General features: G+C 42.2%; 1 protein-coding gene across 2 annotated transcripts in view; it reads left to right on the top strand.

Moving 5' to 3' along the window:
- Window positions 1-950: 950 nt before the first annotated feature.
- The window catches only part of LOC140202616 (solute carrier family 13 member 4-like), an 87,921-nt gene continuing 68,721 nt past the window's right edge, over window positions 951-20,150 (top strand). Inside the window, exons 1-2 of one of the 2 annotated variants that reach the window (XM_072267675.1) lie at window positions 951-1,564; window positions 19,287-19,418. In XM_072267675.1, the coding sequence (XP_072123776.1) occupies window positions 1,466-1,564; window positions 19,287-19,418 (231 nt within the window). In that variant the 5' untranslated portion in view covers window positions 951-1,465. The remainder of the gene's footprint in view (window positions 1,565-19,286; window positions 19,419-20,150) is intronic. The other variant, XM_072267674.1, reaches the window with a different exon arrangement.

The following is a 20,150-nucleotide window of genomic DNA, read 5'->3' as shown; positions in this document are numbered from 1 at the left end:
CATACTGAGCAGAGGATGGCACAGCCTGCCATGGACGGGAACTGTGTGCATTGGAAACAATTTTATTCCTTTTCCTGAAAGGAGCTGACAGCGGGAGCGGGCTGAAAGCGAATGGACAGACAATTCACGCTTCAACTTCTGAAGCTTTCTTGGCTGCTGGTGAACATCCTTTTAAACAATATCCAATGGCTCTGTAAAGCAAGACACAAACAGAAACTCTACATGTTCTTTATAAAGAAATTGCGAAGATTGATATGAAATATGTTCTGCGTAGCTCACCTGAAAAAAGGAGCCCCGATTTTTAAATATTACGACCTCACGTCTACATTATATGTAATTTCAGGACATTTCCATTTTCAGATATCCAGTTTGTTTTTGCATGTGAAAATTGAAGTTAGTTGACTTGGACATCTATTCGGAATTCACGGTATATGATTTAATTAATAATACCCACGGAGTTGTCCACCTTCGTAGTATGATCGCCGTTCTGGGTGGAACACCCGATGCGACATCATCCTGCCTATAAATTCCGAATAGCTTCAAGTTGTATTATTAAATACAGCAAACTTTAAGTAATATCTCCATCCATATCTGCGGAATACTTAGTTCATAAGATTTGCAGTCAATTCTTACCATTCGTTATCTCTAGTATCTTTTTAAGCTATCCAGGACAGCAAGCAAATAAACAAGCGATCCAAGTTCTGTAACAGGTTTTGGGCTGGGCACACACTGGGGTTAAAGGGCAGGGGTATTAACTCTGCACTGGGAGCGCAAATCCCTACGGATCACCTGAGTAGCTCGGACATTACACAAACCTTTGGGCGGAGATCTGCAAACGAGGGCTACAGCCTGATTGGAAACAAGAGGAGTTTGTCATGCACTGATTGGCGGGGATTCCCCGCTAGTGGGCGGTGTCTTGCCAAGGCTGAAATTAACTTTTGATAAAAAGCGAAAAGTTTTGAGAAGTTTTAAGGGTAGAGTTAGGAATAGGGTCAGGGTAAAGGACAGACAGAGGGAAAAAAAAGTTACAGTTTCCTACCACATCACCATCTACTTGAAGAAAGTTATCGGCGGTTTTCCAATTGATCGCAGCGAAAGAGATACGAGAGAGAACACCCGGTACCGGCTCTGAAGCTTCACGGAGGAAATTCAAGCACGGGAGCACGTTGCTTTCGGGCTTGAGCGACACAGCGTAAAACAGGGCAACAATCTGGCAAGAAGACATCGAGGAATTATCCCCAGACTAGAGACACTGGGTATTAGAGTGGAACTACTAATAACAAACATCTTCAGACAACTGACAGAAAAATCGGATATCATCACCTTGGAAAGGTTTCCTAACTCGAAGCAAACATTGTCAAGTTCAGAAGGTTCGCATCCACCTCAGGGATCAGCTTTCATCACGTGCTTCCAATGAGAAGTTCCTTCGTTCAGTAAAGCCTGAAGATTTGCTACTTAAGACACTATGGGGATGCTGAGGAACATCTGGAGAGCCCGGAAACTGTTGCTGGTCATCTTGATCCCCCTTCTGATGTTACCTCTGCCTGTCCTCTACCCTGACAGTGTAAGTGCACCATTTCATTCAGCCTTCATCACGCAGCTTCGCAAAGTACCGCGGTTTCACGTGATCTCTCACCCCCCCCACCTCGTGGCTGCAAGACAGCTAACTGAGTACAGCCACGGTGGTGATCAAGTGTTAATTCAATATCAATTGGCGTTGTATTGTAAAAAAAACATACACACTTCATTGTTGAGGTATATAACGGATGTATTTAGAAAATAACGAAAATTAGATGGTTCGCTGACGGCTAATTTATAATTCCCCCGCTGTTGTTCGATTAGTAGCATTTGGTATACTGTAAATTTCCTCAAGATATATGAGCTACTCGGGTTCAATATGGAAAGATTGAATATCGCGATTTCCAAAGGGTCTTTATGTGGAGATATTCCTAAGGGCACTAGAGTGGCCTCCAAGATGTCCTTTTCTAATGGTAACCATTCCATGGGTCTATGTAGGGAACTTTCAAGTAGATAGGTCATAAAATGAGAGATTAGAGGGGTGGCCAAGATCTGGGTTAAAATCCTGGAATTAGAATGAGGAGTCAGGGTGGGATTGCAGGAGGAGAGGCAGCTTGATCATGGCCAGACAACTGGAGTCAGGACTGGTGAGTGGGGAAAGAGTACAGAAGAAGGTTATAAAAGTATTGGTGGGTGAGGCTGAGTAGAATATAAGGAAGAGAGCTTTCAGTTTGAAGAAAGTGTGGAAGAGAGTTTTTCAAGAAACTGAGATGCATTACTGAATGTGTCTTCTGCACCCTCTCTATGTATAGTGCCCAGGTGGAAGGAATTAAATATTAATTCTTTTATTTGGCTCAGGGCCAGGATGAGTGAAGTTAAAGGTGAATGGTATTATAATCAGTAGGCTTTGATTTTTGCCTCTAATCCAGGGAATGATGAATTATTTAAATAATATCTCAAATGGCACTAATACCCTTTCATGACTTGTCCATGGTGTGTATTACAGTGTTGGCTATTCTACTCTTGATGTATCACAACTGTGACCAAGTTTCTTCCCCAAACTATCTGCAAACATTTCTAATCACTTTGGGAAGGAACTCTACCATCGTTAACATAAAGATTTTGTGGTGAATTGTAGTATCCTGGCTGTGGACATAGAAAATGGCACAGCAATACTTCAATCAGCTGTTGTCCTTCAAAGATATCCCAAAATGCTTTATGCAGAGCAGATTAATCTGATGTCTGTTTAATGCACTTACATTATCTGGAAAATTACAATGTGATGAAAAATCTATTTTTGATGCAGTGATAGAGAGAGAACATGTTAAAATATATCAGGTGTGGTCCCTTAAGGCCTTTAACACATCTGTCATAGAAACACCTTCTTGAATTAGTGGCAAAAGTACTATTCCCAACCAAGATTTTGTTTGTTCACAATTACAGTGTGCATCTATCCACTGATTAGAAAAAAAACTCAAATCATTGATTGTCTCTAATCTTGAACACTTCCAAAGAGGAAAAAAAAATCAGATTATGCCCTGCCTGTGTTGTCAGAGGTAGCTTCAGTCACAACTATATCTGTGTTCCGCTTCAGAAATCAGCGTGATATTACTTGGTATGGTGAACCCATCCTATGGTGATTTACCTTCATCCTTCCCAATCCTTTGGTGTTTGGGGAACGGCCACAGGACTGTGCATTATGGCTCAGATGTACAATTCAGTGATTTTAATCACGAACACAATGGCCTTTCAGAGATTTCATTAAGAGCATAGTACCTCTCAGTAAGTTTGAAAAGACGACTAATCTTGGTGGTTAAATGCAAGGTCTGATCATAAACACCTAAGCCACAACTTTTAAATGCACTTTAATGGCCTGAGCTTTAGTCCGGCAGGACCCATTGTAGTTAAACAATTCACAAATAAATTGGGATGAACTTTAGAATCAGTAAGATGCAATTCCGCAGAAAAAAAAATGTAATTAAAACCAATAAATCACGTCAGGGGGAACATGTATCTGATCCCGTTACACAATGCTAACGGGGTCGTGTCTCAGTGCACCTTACATACTGTAATCTGTATCAGGTTTTTTCAGGATTACATTCAAAAACAAAGATAACAGGAGATAAGTTTCTTCAAGGTATACTCCATCTCTAGTAGTGAGGTAAATGGTAAACAAGATAAAGTAAAGGTTTAGAATGCAGTGAAGCAGCTCTCTGTCCATCATATCCCATACCTGTTAGAATCCTTGTATTCTGCACAAAAATAATTGAGTGGCAGAGAACTAACAGGCAGATGAATAGTAAAAGGAATTTCTGTATTCTATGGGGGATTTTTCCAGCATCCTCTTCCAGTCTGCTGGCACTACATTAATGATAAGTGTGATTTTTAAGAGTATGATTTGCATTGGAACTTTTAATATGGACATCTTGGGGAATATATAGTGCTTGAAATTCTAAATGTGCTGGTATTATTGGGATTTAATGAAGTCCATCAGATTCATGCAAATGAAACTACCATAATCTTCACAGGAAGTGTCAAAATTAATTTTTGTGCATTTTGCTCTTTGCTTTTATACACACACACAGAAATACTGTATGTCACAAGATGTGTATCTTGAAGAGCTGCTTGTGACAAGCAAACTGTGTACTTAATTATACATTCTCCAATATTTTTGATGGGCTGAGTTGTTTGTGTTATTGCTGCTGTTTTTCAATATTTGCACCATAATCAAACTCCATGCTTCCTAACATAATCTTAATGGGGGTATCTACAAAGTGAACCCATTTAAATATTCCTAGCATCAGGCCATCCAAAGGATTTTCCCTGAACATTATTACAGGGAGCAGATTCCAGTATTTTTTGTCATCTGGTATGCATTGTGAGATTCCATCTGATGTGTTACTTTAGAATTAAAAAGAATATAGCACTAAAATTTAGAAAACTAAAAAAAACATTTTTTATTTTATTTCTGTCAGCCTACTTCCAATTCAACCTTTAAGTTATCTACCTATTTTATAACGGAGGAGCTACAACGGCAGTCAGGATTACATGAACCAAAAAGGCGGTTAGGATCAGTATGAAGAAATGAAAGAATTTGAGCTTGGGTCAGAAGTCGGCATTTCCAGATGAAGTTTCAAGTCCTAGTCAAGCATTTGTCACCATCTCTTTTGAATGTGCAACTGCATTTGTGGAGTCCAAAGCTACTTTGATTTCCACACTATTGCTCTGGATAATCTGGCTGGTACTGAAGATACGTTTGAAATTTATGCAGGCGATACATTGATACAGGGCTGGAGTGGGCGTCTATTCCAGAGGTGAAAATCAACAGTCATCCTGATACTAATGATGTTAAGTTGGAAGCTCAACTCAGAATTTTGTAAAGGTTCATTCAGTGTAGGACAGCTGCCAGAGAGATGCAGTCAGTGGTAAGGGAATGGAGTTTCTGATTGGGACAGAAGACAGAGGCCTAGCCAGTACCAGGTGTTGGGGAAGGAGTGAAACAATTTAGCAGTATTAGAAGAGTTCGGGAAGAGATGATGAGGTAGAGCTGAATGTTCTCAATGTACACATTAAAGCTGCAATTGTGTTTGGTGCTGGCAAGAAACAATATGGAGATGAGAAAATGGAAGGGGACAAGGAAAGGTCTCTGATGTACTTCCACAACTGCTGTAGACTAACCATCATAGTGTCTAATCACAACTGGATAGAAAATATGAAGTGATTGTTAAGCAGCTGATTAGAACAAATATCTGTAAGTGCCCCCTTGAAATCACTAACCTTTTCTTTACATTGTCTATACCCTCCACCTAGTTCTGCGTGGAATGGTCTAACTCCCTTGAATCAGTTCCCCAGTATGGTTGGAATGTGGGGCCTCTTGGCGAATGGAACAAAAAACCTCTTGGAACAGTTGTGAAGGAACATGGCCTTGCCTTTTTGTGATTGACCCTGGCACCTGCACCAACTCGAAATGCTCATAGACGCTCATCCATTCACAGTTTGACTGTGGATTTGGGCAAAGTATGGTGCCACTGTCCGTTAAGAGGCTCTGACCTGAGTACCTTCGCTTTCTGGGATTATCACCCCAAAGCAGAATCTGCCCTAAATTATTCGGGTGGCATGTAACACTTTTCACCTGAGCATCCCAGTGTTCAATCCATTCTCATTCCTTCCCTTCAGTAGGCTGAGGCTGACTGAAATTCCACAGGTTTTCAGGGACAGTATTCTCAGGGATTCTAGTTGGATTGCCATAAACAAGGCCCAATATGCAAAATCACAAATCAGATGCCTCTGTAGCCATGTGTAGTTGGGGTGCTAGTGAGCTGGTTTAAATATTATTTTTGTCACTGACTTTGGATAATGTGTAATTTATTAGTGTCCGTAAATAATAACTCATAGTTGCTCATTGTGCTGGAGAGCTCTTTATTTCAAACATTTGCCCTCACTTTTAGTGAAAAGTGAGGGTAAAAAAAGGAGGGAACGTCGACTCAGACCATCAGAGGCCTGCGTCGGGCATTTTCATGCCTTACAAGTCGCAAACTGGGCAGCTGCGTAACAGATGACTCTTTGATCTACGGGCTGTTTCTGGGGACCACACGGAGACCAACATCCAGTGCTGCTGGCAGATCATCAACTCGGTTGAAGACGCTCTTTGGTCAGCCCGAAACTTGATGATCTACCAGCACATGGAGATGTCCATGGGAGAATGCTGCCGACTGGCACATTCTCGGCTGCAGGAGTACGTGCTGAGGGACGCACTGAAACTCGGTGCAGCCGCCGCAAGGGCCCGGTGAGGAAGGACCACGGTATAGGTTTCCCCACCCGTGGGAGTGGGAGGGGTCGGGTGGTGGGCAGTATACCCCTTAACAATGATGTGGTAAGGTGAACAACTGGAGTGCCATGTGGGTGGCCATAAGTATGGATATGTACTGACTATAATGGAAACATATGTAAAGGATGGAAAGTTATTGAATGGTTTATTGTATATAATTTTATTTTTGAATAAAGTATATTTTGAAATTAAAAAAAAAAATTGGAAGTGTGTGGGGGCGCCACTCCTCGCACAGACACTAGAGCAATGTGTGGTTAGGTGCCTTGCTCAAGGACACAAACACGCTGCCACAGTTGAGGCTCGAATGAGCGACCTTCAGATCACTAGACAGACGCCTTAACCACTTGGCCACGTGCCAACAAAAAAAAACAGGGACAAATTCTTCCTGAGCAGGACGCTGTGTGGGTAGGACACACACAATGCTGGAGGAACTCAGCAGGCCAGGCAGCATCTATGGAAAAGAGTACAGTCAACGTTTCAGGCCGAGACCCTTCATCAGGACTGGCAGGTCTTTTAAGATAAATTGACAGGCTACTAAGTGCTATATAAGAGCTATGATGTTGGGTAGATGCTTTCTTCTGTAAACAGGTTGAAGAGAGATGGGCTTATTTTGTATAGGGGGATGGTAGTTCTTTGCACAATTGAATTAAGTGACACAAATCATGATTCAACTTATTGAATCATGATTTGTATCATATCCTGTCTCATCAAATGATGGATTTGACCACGTTTAGAAAGTGTCCAAAAGATAGTTAACTGCTAGTTTACATCACTGTGCAAGCAGATAAATGGTAGTCTGGGTGTGATTAACATGGGTTTAAGATAATAAAGCTTTTACAATGACTTTAACACCATGGTGCTGCTTTGTGGAAACAGACTGAAAATACTGTAATCTGGAGGAAAAAAAAACTGCTGGAAGACCTCAGCAGATCAGATCAGATAGAGGCAGAAGGATGGTTGATGCTTCAGGCTGAGACCCTGTATCAAGACTGGTATAGGCTAGTATTTCATAGATCTATATATTAAATATCTGCAAAATTATAATAATATGCTCGCAATTTGTATGGCCATATGTTAGAGATGATGTGAATCAAATCTTCCCATAATGTGCAAAATTTAATTAAAAGTACCTTTCAATTAATATGACAACCCTGTACAAAAACCTTAGGGGTGAGTGTGTGTGTATATTTTGCATGGTACTGTATATATGTAAAATTAATTCAAAATGCATATATAGTAATGCCTATAACATATTTCTGTAATATCCCTTCTAGAAGTCAATTTGGAACAAATATCAATTCAAAATCAATATAATATATTTTCAGGGGATTTTTTTCTTTGTTTTAACTTTGTACGCCACTGGATGTTGTTGCTAAGAATGAAACACCATTTTTCTCATCAGAGTCAATGTTGTGGTACAAGTTATATTTTGTTTAGGTGAGATGCAGAGTAAGGGCTTCCTCCACAGAATGCCTTAGTACAACCATTATCATTTCTTTTTCATAACTTGGCCTTTAGGTTAGTTAAAATGGCACTATGGGATCATCATCATTATGCGCCCTGCCATATGATATGGGCAATCGTGGTCTTTCCAGGACCATGACAGACATCCCACCCTGCAAAAACTCGTTTCGGGGACGTAGCACCATCAATTTGTGGGAGACTTCTGGGAGAGGTGGGATGTCTGCAGTAGAGTAGCTCCTTAGCAGCTAGCCAGCTAGATTAAATAATGTTAGCTATGCTAATGAATGAATGACACCTGTTAAACTCACCTCAACATGTCTTTTACAGTCTTAACCCACCGTGGGCAATAGAAAAGTCACTGTTTCAAACAGTGCAGAGAGCAACACTGTCGTTATTTTGACCCCTATTAGGCAGGGGTATACTTTAGTGTAGTCTGGAGTGACGTATGTTTTATATATTTGTTTTGGAATACTGCCATGGCGCGCGCGCGCGCTCTCTCTCTCTCTCTCTCTCTCTCTCTCGCGCACTCTCGCTTGCTTTCTCTCTCGCGCGTGCACTCTATCGTGGTCGCTCTCGCACTCTCTCTTGCTTTTCTCTCGCTCGCTCTCAAAAAGATTGATTTCCCAGATATTGTATATAATTTTCGGGCATCAAGGAGCCACTATTAATACACGGGAGACTCCCGGAAGTTCCAGGAGAGGTGGGATGTCTGCCATGATTGCTCTTGGCAAATTTTTCTACAGAAGTGGTTTGCTATTGCTGCCTTCTGGGCAGTGTCTTTACTAGATGGGTGACCCCAGCCATTATCAGTACTCTTCAGAGATTGTCTACCTGGTGTCAGTGGTTGCATAGCCAGGATTTCTGATATGCATCAGCTACTCATACGGCCATCCATCACCTGCTCCTACGGCTTCATGTGAATTGAATTGACTTTATTTCTTACATCCTTCATGTACATGAGGAGTAAAAATCTTTACGTTACGTCTCTGTCTAAATGTGCAATGGGCAATCGTAGTAACTTATTATAAATAGAACAGTCAGTGTAACATAGAAATATACTCAGATCAGCATGAGTTAATCAGTCTGATGGCCTGGTGGAAGAAGCTGTCCCAGAGCCTGTTGGTCCTGGCTTTTATGCTGTGGTACCATTCCAGGATCAGTGAGGTACACCTTGCCCAAGGGTGACCCATAGGCTAGCGGAGGGAAGGAGCGCCTTATACCTTTGGTAGAGATGCATCTCCACCCCACCACTATGGGCTAAGTCATAGTAAGTCATTGTATTCCTTGAAGGCTGCACATGATGACACAGATGAAATCTGTCAATATGGAGATACTTAGTTAATTCCCCTCTCAACCAAAGTGGTGACTGAACTGGTATAATTGAGCTATTGCACATTAGTTTTTTGGAACCATCTTTAACTAGGAATATTTAGCAGGAGGCTGTGTTCACTATGGTTCTATTGGAAGAGATCCTGTATACACCAAGAGATGTCTGCAGTAGAGTGGAGCTTGATACCATGGTGTGTAATGTATTCCATCCAAACCTGCAGATACAAGGCAACACAAGGACTGTTTTGCCCATTCTTTAAATGCCAGATACAACCCACTATCGGGCACTACTGAATGTACTGCATCCCTAGTGGTCTAAAATCCTCATTTACTGGGACACATCCCAAGCATATCCTTCATAACTTTGTGTAAGGGAAGCCACAAATGCTCTCAATTCCTAGATTGCTTCAGAATGCCTATAACATGGCCTGTGATTGGGTCTTGATTTGCAGTTTAGATATCTTTGCAAAATCATCGAGCATCTCTGGTCTTGTGCTATCTTAGCAGCAGGACATCCTTCTCCTCCTGCCCTAGCAGCAGACTTTTGGTAACCCCTTATGTGCAGTTCCATCCTTTAGTTAATGTCCGGTGACTATCCTTCCAGTTGGCTGGCCACGTTAGATTGTCTTCACCTTTGGTCTCTTCTAGCCCTTGTTTCACTGCCTGTCCAGCTTCACTAACTGAAAAGAGAAGGCTGCAAGACTGGAGTTAATGACAGTGGGAAGGAATGTAAGAATCGACTGTGCACATCTGCAGCCTGAAGGGGCAATAAGATGTCTGATGGAGGATTAGGGGCGGTGAGGATATTGTTATCGGGGGTATCGGTTAATAACCAGCCACACAGAATGGTCTGGGGAGCCTATAGTGCACATGCCCAAAATGGCATGCACAAAAATTTTGTTGGCATGCAGTGCCACTCCTCGGTTACTTAAAACTCACTCATAATAAAAAGATGCATTATGATCATCATTACTGCCAAATGAAGTGGTGAATGATTTTTTTTACATCTCAAGAGCAGTAAGATATTTTCATGGGAAAAGTTTCACACCGACTTGGTGCCAGAACACATGACGTTGGTTGAGACGTTTTGAAATCCTTAGTGGCCTGGTATACAGTACATATTAGTACTTAGTGGTAAGTGGTTACAATAACAATAATATTTTGTCATTATTATTGTTTAATTGTCTTACAAAAGATTAAGAATAATTTTTGAATGTTTTAAAATGCTTCATTTATTTCAGTCTCTGTAATTTATTAATAGTAAAACAATGAAAACATAAACAACAGGGTTAATCTATTCCTTAAATATAATAAATATTGATACTAATTCATTAATCAGTGATGATCTATGCTCAAAATTTATTCTAGTATGCAAGAGAATTATTAGAAGATTTCTCGCCAATCTAAGCCCATGCTCTCAAAAACATTTCGCCACCCTGGAGGGCATGACTGAATTAACACTTCCTTCCCTGTTTAGTCTAATGTACTTAGCAGCACAGCTAGTATTGGATGGCATAATCATGTCAATAAACTGGCAGCAGAAGTTTGCCCCAGGGTGAATAAGCCTGGGCTAATTACTCATCTCGATTGCTTGCCCTTTTGCTCGTAACCTCAAAAAGTTTTGTGTTATGAATTGTCATAAGTTTCAGCCTAGAAATTGAAATTTTCTTCATATTGGTGCAGTAAATGGGTGCTGTGTTAGTGTTCTTGGCCAATCTCTTGATATACACAAAAAAACCTAAATCGGGCAATGAGCAAAAAAGCTCACTCCCCCGATTCATGTATGTACCATTTATGTACATGAGACTCTAGGGAGTATGTTCTGTAGTCTAAATGGAAAAGCTTTTAAAGACCTGAAGCACACTTCCCATAACCAGTAAAGATTTTGGAAAGATGGGAAGGGAAAACATAGCGTAGGTTGGGATTCTATCAGAAAGCTTGAATGCACAAAGCTATCTCAGGAACATCAACATCAATAGGAGGAGGGTGTGCTTCATTTGAACAAGTTCTTGGCAAATTCCCTCTGGACTGTTCAGCACTGCTGTGCAGCAATATTATCGGCTTCAAAGGCGGACACCCTATAGTTTTACAAAAACGCTGTGGATCTTGGGGGTTGTTTCTGCGGAGCAGTTGCATGAACTTGGTTTACATTCTCTTGAGATTAGAATGTTGAAAGGTAATTTTATTGAGGACTTCAAAATGATCTTGTAGTGGGATAGAATTTCTACCAGTGGAAGAAATACAAAATAAAATAACTTAATTAAATTTTCATAATTTGAATGTTTAACCCAAAGGGTAACAGAAATGTGGAATATGCTTACCATAAAGATGATCTTAGGAAACAGAAGGGGTTCATAAAGTTCCTTGAATCTTTGGCAGTTCTCAGTGCGATCACATCACCACCATTCCCCTATAATTTATTAACTCTCACCTGCCCGCCAACTCTCACCTAATTTGTTTACCACCCACCTGCACAAGGAAATGAATGGGGCAATTAACCTACCAACCTGCATTTCTTTTGGGATTTGGAAGGAAATGAGGACCCAGGGCAAACCCACACACAGACAGTACCTGAAGTAGGAGTGAACCCTGGCTAGTGGAGGGTTTTGGATGTTGGATTACTTGAGATATTCAAGAATGAGGATTCAAGAGCCTTTTTGTGATGTGTATCACAAAATGGTAGTTGATTCAAATGTGGGTCAGTTGTAGTTTAATTAAATGGTTGCATACACTGAAGGGGTTCTATATACATGAACACCTCAGAATAGGAGCAGCAGTAGGCTTTCAGGCCCCAGGCCTACCCCAGTATTCAATATCATTGTGCCTGATATTGCTCTTCAGTCCAGTTCAACATGGCCCTCAGAGACCTGTACCTTTTCCTGGCATCCGTCTTCCCCTGTTCACATGTGAAATTATTCCAAAGGCAGAATCCATATAGAAATCTTTAACACAAAGTAAATATGAGCCATCAAAGGAGATCTCAAAAGCTGGTTGTTTTGATTGCTTTCCAGATCAATATATTGCTGGTTGTGAGAGGCTATAGAGGAAAAAAATGCTAATGTGGAAAACAGAAATTGGGCCCAATGTAAAAATGAAGACAATGAACAGTTAAAAGGTGACGGAACTGGGCTAGTGAAAGGCAAAGTTCAATTGGCAGTGAGGTTAGCAAACAGGACAATGGTAAAATTGGAGAAGGAGCCAGAGGTTCTAAATCCTGAGAGTTACATTTCAGTCTGATATCAGCACATTCCTCTTGACTTAAGATTGTAGAGAGAGCAGACTTCTGTTTGGAGGTAAAAACTCTGGATCCAACGGCAAATATTAATGGGGACATGAGAGTCCATCTTGATGGATGAACTTGGATAGGAAAATGGTTTTCATTTCTGTAATATGACAACAGGGAGGAAAACTTGAGATTAGTCAGATATTTTTGTTCATTTGCATAACTTGCCAATTCATGATGGACATAATTTACAGTTCATCCATAAATGTTGCAGAGTAACACAACAGGGAAAGAGAATTTCAGCCCTCCAGCCCTGCTGACAACCAAACTCCCAAATGCATTATTTTGACACTAATCCATTTTCAATTTCTACTTTTTTCATTTTTTTTCCCCTCTCTACATTCTCATTAATTGTCCCCTGATTCTACCTCTCACCTATACACCAGGGACAATTTACAATATCGAATTAACCTCCCAGGCTGCACGTCCTTGTGACCTGAGAAGAAGCTGGAGTACCTGGGGAAACCTGCGTGGTTACACAGACAACACACAAACTCCCACACAGTCCGCACTGGAGGTTAGGATCAAACCTGGGTTAGGCAGTACCTCAACTAGCTTTGCCACTGCAGTCTGAGAAAGAAGGAAGGACCTTTGTTTTTGAATAGCTGCTGGTCATGCTGAAATTACTTCAAAAGTATTGTTGGGAATGAAGCTCTAGATCTTGGCCAGTGACAGTGACGAATAACAACACACTTCCCAGAATAGATGGAAGGTAGCCTGTAAGAAAACTTGGGAGTTGTTCCCTTATTCCTACTATCCTTGTCCATTCAGCTGGCTTGAGAAATGCTGTAGAGTAATATTGGGGAGTCAGAGATTGTACACGATGTGCAGATACTGCAGAGAGTGAATGCTAATGAAGGTGAATTCAAGCAAGCAGCTTTGTGATGGGTAGTTTGATTTATATAATTTTTTTTTGCTCAAGCAGATGGGTGATATTCCATTACATTTTTGTCTTGTAAATGTTAGAAAGGCTTCAGGAAATGAAGTGGTGTCACTTGATTGCAGGAAACTCAATGTCACTCAACCAACATCACCAAAACAATTATTTAGCTCACTGATGCTTGAAGGACCTTGCTTAGGGCAAATCAAATTAATAGTTGCATTTCCAACTAAGCAACTATGTGCGCTCTTTTTTTTTTAAAAAGAAAGCTTGGTTATAAAGTGCTTCAAGATGTTCTGAAACCATAAGGGATAATAAAATCATTTCCCTCCTTGCTTTTGAATAAACTATTCTTTTAATAAAAATGGAGAATAAGTATCCTAGAACAAAAGTATGATTTTGGGAGCTATTTTGTCATTAATTATTCATTATTATGTAACTGTGGAGATATTGTGCGAGTAAGAAAAATGAAGTCATTCTATTTCACACCAGTTCTTCAAGCAGGTAATCTCACTTCCTGAAGTTTGTACTCTCATCCTCTGGCTATGCAGCTAAAGATTCTCTTATCTCTTTACTAGTGTGGAATGCAATTAGTGATCCATTCATGCTTTGCCCAGAGCTTTCAAAATGGCTGTCCTCCTCCTATCTGCATACGGGCAGAGGTTAAAGAGCTAGACTTCAGAGATTAGGACAATAGAGGTGGTCGCAGGAGGCAGAGGTTGCGGCTACGGTATTGCTTTGAGTTGGACTGGGCCGTGTTCAAGGACCCATCTGAGGAACTGAATGAATACACCACAGTTGCCATGGACTTTATAAAAACAATTGCAGACAAGTGAGACCCCACAAAATCATTCAGGGTCTTCTTCACCCAGAAGCCCTGGATGAACCAAGAGATCTGCAGTCTGCTGAGGGTAAGATCAGTTGTATTTTACTGGCTGACAGACCGAAATGCCAGAGGTGCAGATACAACCTCTGGAGTGCCAAGTCACATGTGAAGTGGGAATTCTGGACCAAGCTTGAATCACTGAGGAATGCTTAACAGCTGTGGTAGGGTTTGAATGCTATCACTTCCTACAAAGTGAAACCAAGTGAAAAGTGACGACAGGGTTTTGCTCTCGGATGAGCTCTGTCTGTCTTTTATACTAGCTCTGACCATCAAAGCATGAAGGCACCTTCACGAATGTTCACATGCCCCAATAAACTTGTGGTTTCAGTCTCTTTTGTGACATGAGAGCATCCTTCAGTACAGTAAACCCATGGAAAGCATCCAGCCCAGATGGGGTATCTGGCCAAGTACTGAAGCCCTGTACTGATCAACTGGCTGGAGTGTTCACTGAGATCTTTAACCTCTTGTTTCGGGAGTCTGAGGTACCCAACTATTTCAAGCAGGCTTCAATTATACGGGACACAAAATACTCTGCAGATGCTGGGGTCAAAACAACACTCACAACATGCTGGAGGAACTCAGCGGGTCGGGCAGCATCCGTGGAAATGATCAGTCAATGTTTCGGGCCGGAACCCTTTGTCAGGACTGAAGAGGGAAGGAGCAGAGGCCCTATAAAGAAGGTGGGGGGAGGGTGGGAAGGAGAAGGCTGGTAGGTTCCAGGTGAAAAACCAGTAAGGGGAAAGATAAAGGGGTGGGGGAGGGGAAGTAGGGAGGTGATAGGCACGAAAGGTGAAGAAGGAATAAGGGAAAGCACAATGGGTAGTAGAAGGAGGTGGAACCATGAGGGAAGTGATAGGCAGCTGGGGGAGGGGACAGAGTGAAATAGGGTTAGGGGAAGGGAGAGAGAAGGAATTACCGGAAGTTGAAGAATTCTGTGTTCATACCAAGAGGCTGGAAGACGGTATATGAGGTGTTGCTCCTCCAAGCCGAGTTTAGCCTCATCATGACAGCAGAGGAGGCCATGTATGGACATGTCCGAAAGGGAATGGGAAACAGAGTTGAAGTGGGTGGCTACCGGGAGATCCTGACTGTTATAGCGGATGGAGCTGAAGTGCTCGATGAAGCGGTCCCCCAATCTGTGTCGGGTTTCACCGATGTAGAGGAGGCTGCACCGGGAACACCGGATGCAATAGATGACCCCAACAGACTCACAAGTGAAGTGTTGCCTCACCTGGAAGGACTGTTTGGGGTCCTGAATGGTGGCAAGAGAGGAGGTGTAGGGACAGGTGTAGCACTTATGCTTTCAGGGATAAGTGCTGGGTGGGAGATCCGTGGGGAGGGACGTGTGGATCAAAGAGTCGCGGAGGGACCGATCCCTGCGGAAAGCGGAGAGGGAAAGTTGTGCTTAGTGGTGGGGTCCTATTGAAGGTGGTGGAAGTTGTGGAGGATAATGTGCTGGATCCGGAGGCTGGTGGGGTGGTAGGTGAGGACAAAGGGAACTCTGCCCCTGTTGTGGTGGCGGGAGGATGGGGTGAGGGCCGAAGTGCGGGAAATGGAGGAGTTGCGGGTGAGGGCATCATTGATAACGGCAGAAGGGAAACCACGATACTTAAAGAAAGAGGACATTTGAGATGTCCTGGAATGGAAAGCCTCATCCTGGGAGCAGTTGCCGCAGAGACAGAGGAACTGGGTATAGGGAATGGCATTTTTGCATGTGGTGGGGTGGGAAGGGGTATAGTCGAGGTAGTTATGAGAGTCAGTGGGCTTGTAGAAGATGTCAGTGGACAGTCTGTCTCCAGAGATGGAGGCCGAGAGATCGAGAAGGGGGAGAGAAGTGTCCGAGATAGACCAAGTGAATTTGAGGGCTGGGTGGAAGTTTGAAGTAAAGTCGATGAAATTGACGAGCTCAGCATGGGTGCAGGAAGCAGCACCAATGTAGTTGTCAACGTAGCGAAGGAAAAATTGGGGAGTAGTACCAGAATAGGTTTGGAGCACAGACTGTTCCACATAACCAATGAAGAGGCAGGCATAGCTGGGGCCCATGCGAGTGCCCATAGCTACACCCTTGGTCTGAAGAAAGTGGGAAGAGCCAAAAGACAAGTTATTAAGTGTGAGTACCAGTTCCGCCAACCGGAGGAGGGTAGTGGTGGTGGGGAACTGGTGAGGTCTATTATCCAGAAAGTAGCGGAGGGCTTTGAGGCCTTCTTGATGGGGAATAGAGGTGTATAAGGATTGGACATCCATAGTGAAAATGAAGCAGTCGGGACTGGGGAACCGGAAGTTATTGAAGAGGTGGAGGGCATGGTATGTATCCTGGATGTAGGTGGGGAGGGACTGAACTATGGGTGACAGGTAGGCAGAAGCAAAAGAAAGCATGGCAGTATCTCTACTCTCTTAGGCATTTGTGAAGAATCAACATGTCATCTAAAATTTTTGACAAAATTCTATGGATGTGTGGTGGAGTGTATATGGACTGTCTGTATCATGGCCTGGTATGGAAATATCATTGCCTCTAACAGAAGAACCTACAAAATATAGTAGATGCAGTCTAGTCCATCACTGGTTAATCCCTCCCCACCACTGAGCACATCTACATGGAGTGCTGTCACAGAAAAGCAACATCCATCATCAAGGACCCCCACCATCTAGGCCATGTTACCTTCATGCTGCTGTCTTCAGGAAGGAGGTACAGGAAACGCAGGACCTACACCAGTAGGTTCAGGAACAGTTATTACATGTCAGCTATCAGGCTCCTGAACTGGGGGGATAACTTCACTCACCCCAACACTGAATTGTTCCCACAACCTATGGACCCGTTTTCAAGGACTCTTCATCTCATGCTCTTGACATTTATTGTTTATTTATTTATGATTATCATTTTTAAAAAAATCTTTTTTTGTATTTGCAGTTTGTTGTCGTTTGCATATTGGTTTTTCGTCTCTTTTTTTGTGTACTCTTTCATTGATTCTATTGCATTTCTTTGTATATACTGTGAATGTCTGCAAGAAAATGAATCTCAGGGTTGTATATGCTTTCATATGTACTTTGAGAATAAAATTACTTTGAACTTTTGACTAAATGTTAACAGTTGTGGGTTGGAGGGATAGAAACCATGTGCAGACCGATCATTGTTATCAACACCATCATTAGTGCAGTGTTGTATGACGAGGGCAATCATGGTCTTGAGCATGATTGTTCTTGGCTAATTATGGCCTTGGAATATAAAATAGCTCTGAACTTGGCATCTACCTATCCCAGTAACCCACCTACGTAATAGTAGCCCAATCACTGGACAGCTCCCAGTGAACAATGACCCTACTAACTGGTGGTACTTTGGACTGTGGGTGCAAACTGAAGCACCTACAGGAAATCCAGGCTGTTACGGGGAGAACGTACAAACTCCTTACAGGCGGCACTGGATTTGAACTCTGAACCCCAATGCCCCGAGCTGCCATAGTGTCGTGCTGGCTGCGATGTTACCGTTGCACCCCAAAGCTGATCAAAACTGGAAAATGATTTGGTAGTTATGAATAACAATGCAGTAGCTGGAGTTGTGTATTGTGCTGAAGGGATAGTGTGCAGTGCTGTGGTTGTGTCTTGTACTACGCAAACACATTGTGCTATTGCTGTGGGAACGTGTTGTATTGCCTGAACACAGGGTGTTGTTGCTATGGTAACATGCCTATGGTGTTTTCCAGCACTTGATTTTTTTTTTGCCTTAATGCTGTATTTTTTTTATTGCATTATTCAGGAACTTTGTGGAGTTTTTGTTTTTTTTTTAAAAAATACTTGGATTGTTGTTTCTTTCTGAGCCTTGTGGCGCATCAGGCGGTAGCCTTGCTGTTTCTTTAGCATTTTTGTCTGTGTTTTTTTTACAAGTTGCTAACTCGACACTCAACCCAGCAAAGATGGAAAGCATGCAAGGAGCTGGCCGGATTCGAACCCGGGACCACTCTCCTCAAAGTCCAGTGCGCCAGCTGGCTTTATAACTTGGATGGCCAGGCCATAGTGTCCACCTGCTGTGATTGGATATTGAATTTCCCAGTTAAATATGTGGTTGATAAGGGGGTGTGCACTGCCTGGGCATTGTCTGCACTGCAGTTGCTGTGGATATTAGGTTGGATTACCCAGGCACTGTAGTCTGATGATGAGGTTACATTGTGGTCGCAGTGATCACTCTCTGTGGTTGAAATTGGATCGTCCACACTCAATGGTCAATTGTGAATAAATTGGTTCAGTGTTGTGGACTCATGGCATGTACCTGTTGTGATTAAATGAAGGGTTGTCTGGGGCTTCAGTGGGAATTTGCTGCACTGCATGAGACTGTGTGCAGTTTCTGCGGTGCTGTGCCAGATTGTTGAGGCAGAGTACAAGTGTTGGAGTGGAGTACAGCTACTGATTATGCACTGCATCGCCCAGACACTTTGTGCCATTGCTCTTGCTAAACTTGGGGTTGCTATGGTTATTAGCTGGACTCCCTAGACAAGAGTCTTTAGCGACTGTTTGATTGCTCCAGAAAGTGTGCAACTGTTTTGGTTGAATGTTAGATTGCTGACACAGAAATCAGTTACATTTTGGAGTATTTGGGATGAGTGCGCATGGTGTGATTATGTGCAAGATTCTCGGGGCCCAGTCTGCACTTTTTCCATTTGTATATTTCATTCCCTGGGCACCATGTTGTTTCTGTGGTTTGGATTGGCTTGTCATTGTGCTGCTGCTTCTGCTGTAGTTAAATGTATGTCAAACAGTCATCACACATCAAAGTTGCTGGTGAACGCAGCAGGCCAGGCAGCATCTCTAGGAAGAGGTACAGTTGACGTTTCGGGCCGAGACCCTTCGTCTGGACTAACCTGGTTAGTCCTGACGAAAGGTCTCAGCCTGAAACGTTGATTGTACCTCTTCCTGGAGATGCTGCCTAGCCTGCTGCATTCACCACCAACTTTGATGTGTGTTGTGTATTTCCAACATCAGCAGAATTCCTCATGTCTGCTTTGAAAATGCTCAAGTTTTCACACTGCACCAGTCACAAATTTTCCAGCTGATATGATACTCACTGTCTCTGATTCAACTAAGTAAATGTTCTCTTTTTGCTTTCCAGCCAGAAGCTCAGTGTGCGTATGTCCTTATAGTCACCGCTGTGTATTGGGTGTCTGAGGTGGTCCCGCTTGGAGCAGCAGCAATGGTTCCTGCTTTCCTCTTTCCATTGTTTGGGGTGTTAAAGGCCAGTGAAGTAAGAAAATATTCATTCCATGTTTTATGCATTAATGTGTGTGCTTGTTTATGCTGTTGTAGAAAGAATTACTCATGGAAGGGGAAAAAAAGTGTCTTGTGGAACGATTTTTCTAACGATCATCCCAGAATAGCGTCTGAGTTCTGTATTGTGCTTCCGACAATTACCATAAATAATGAGTTGCCCAACTTCAAAAAAAAACTATGCAGGACTATTTAAAGTCCTAAACTGTGGTAATGGATGGAACAAAAGAGACAACTATATGTGATAAGAGAAGTGATCACTTTGCATTTGTTGTGGAATCAGAAATGTCATTGACTGAGAACCCAATGAACAAGATGCATGCAAAATTTTATGTGGTAGATTATACTTTCTAACAATGAAAACAAGGCCAGTCAGGGAATAATGCAGCATCGTGATGTGCACCAGACAGAATTATGTTGTTATTCTGTGAACTTTGACAGAGCAACATTTTCATTTGTATAACAAGGGGTGAGATGTGTCAAAGGACATTATGGCAGGATATAACAAAGTTTTTCAGCTAAAACATTTCAAAAATTGTTAAAATCAACAATGATGCTGCATTAGAAATGGCCACAGTGAATGGAATGAGATACAGTACATCATTGTTGTAGTATGCTGTTGGATATGACAGCAATATTATCTAATTATGTTAATAGAAGTGTATTTTTTGGGGATGCAGTTGAGGTTAATTAACAAATAGTGTCTCTG

Source organism: Mobula birostris, chromosome 9 (genome assembly GCF_030028105.1).
Source record: "Mobula birostris isolate sMobBir1 chromosome 9, sMobBir1.hap1, whole genome shotgun sequence".
NCBI lineage: Eukaryota > Metazoa > Chordata > Chondrichthyes > Myliobatiformes > Myliobatidae > Mobula > Mobula birostris.
This window is presented reverse-complemented; position numbering and strand designations above follow the sequence as displayed.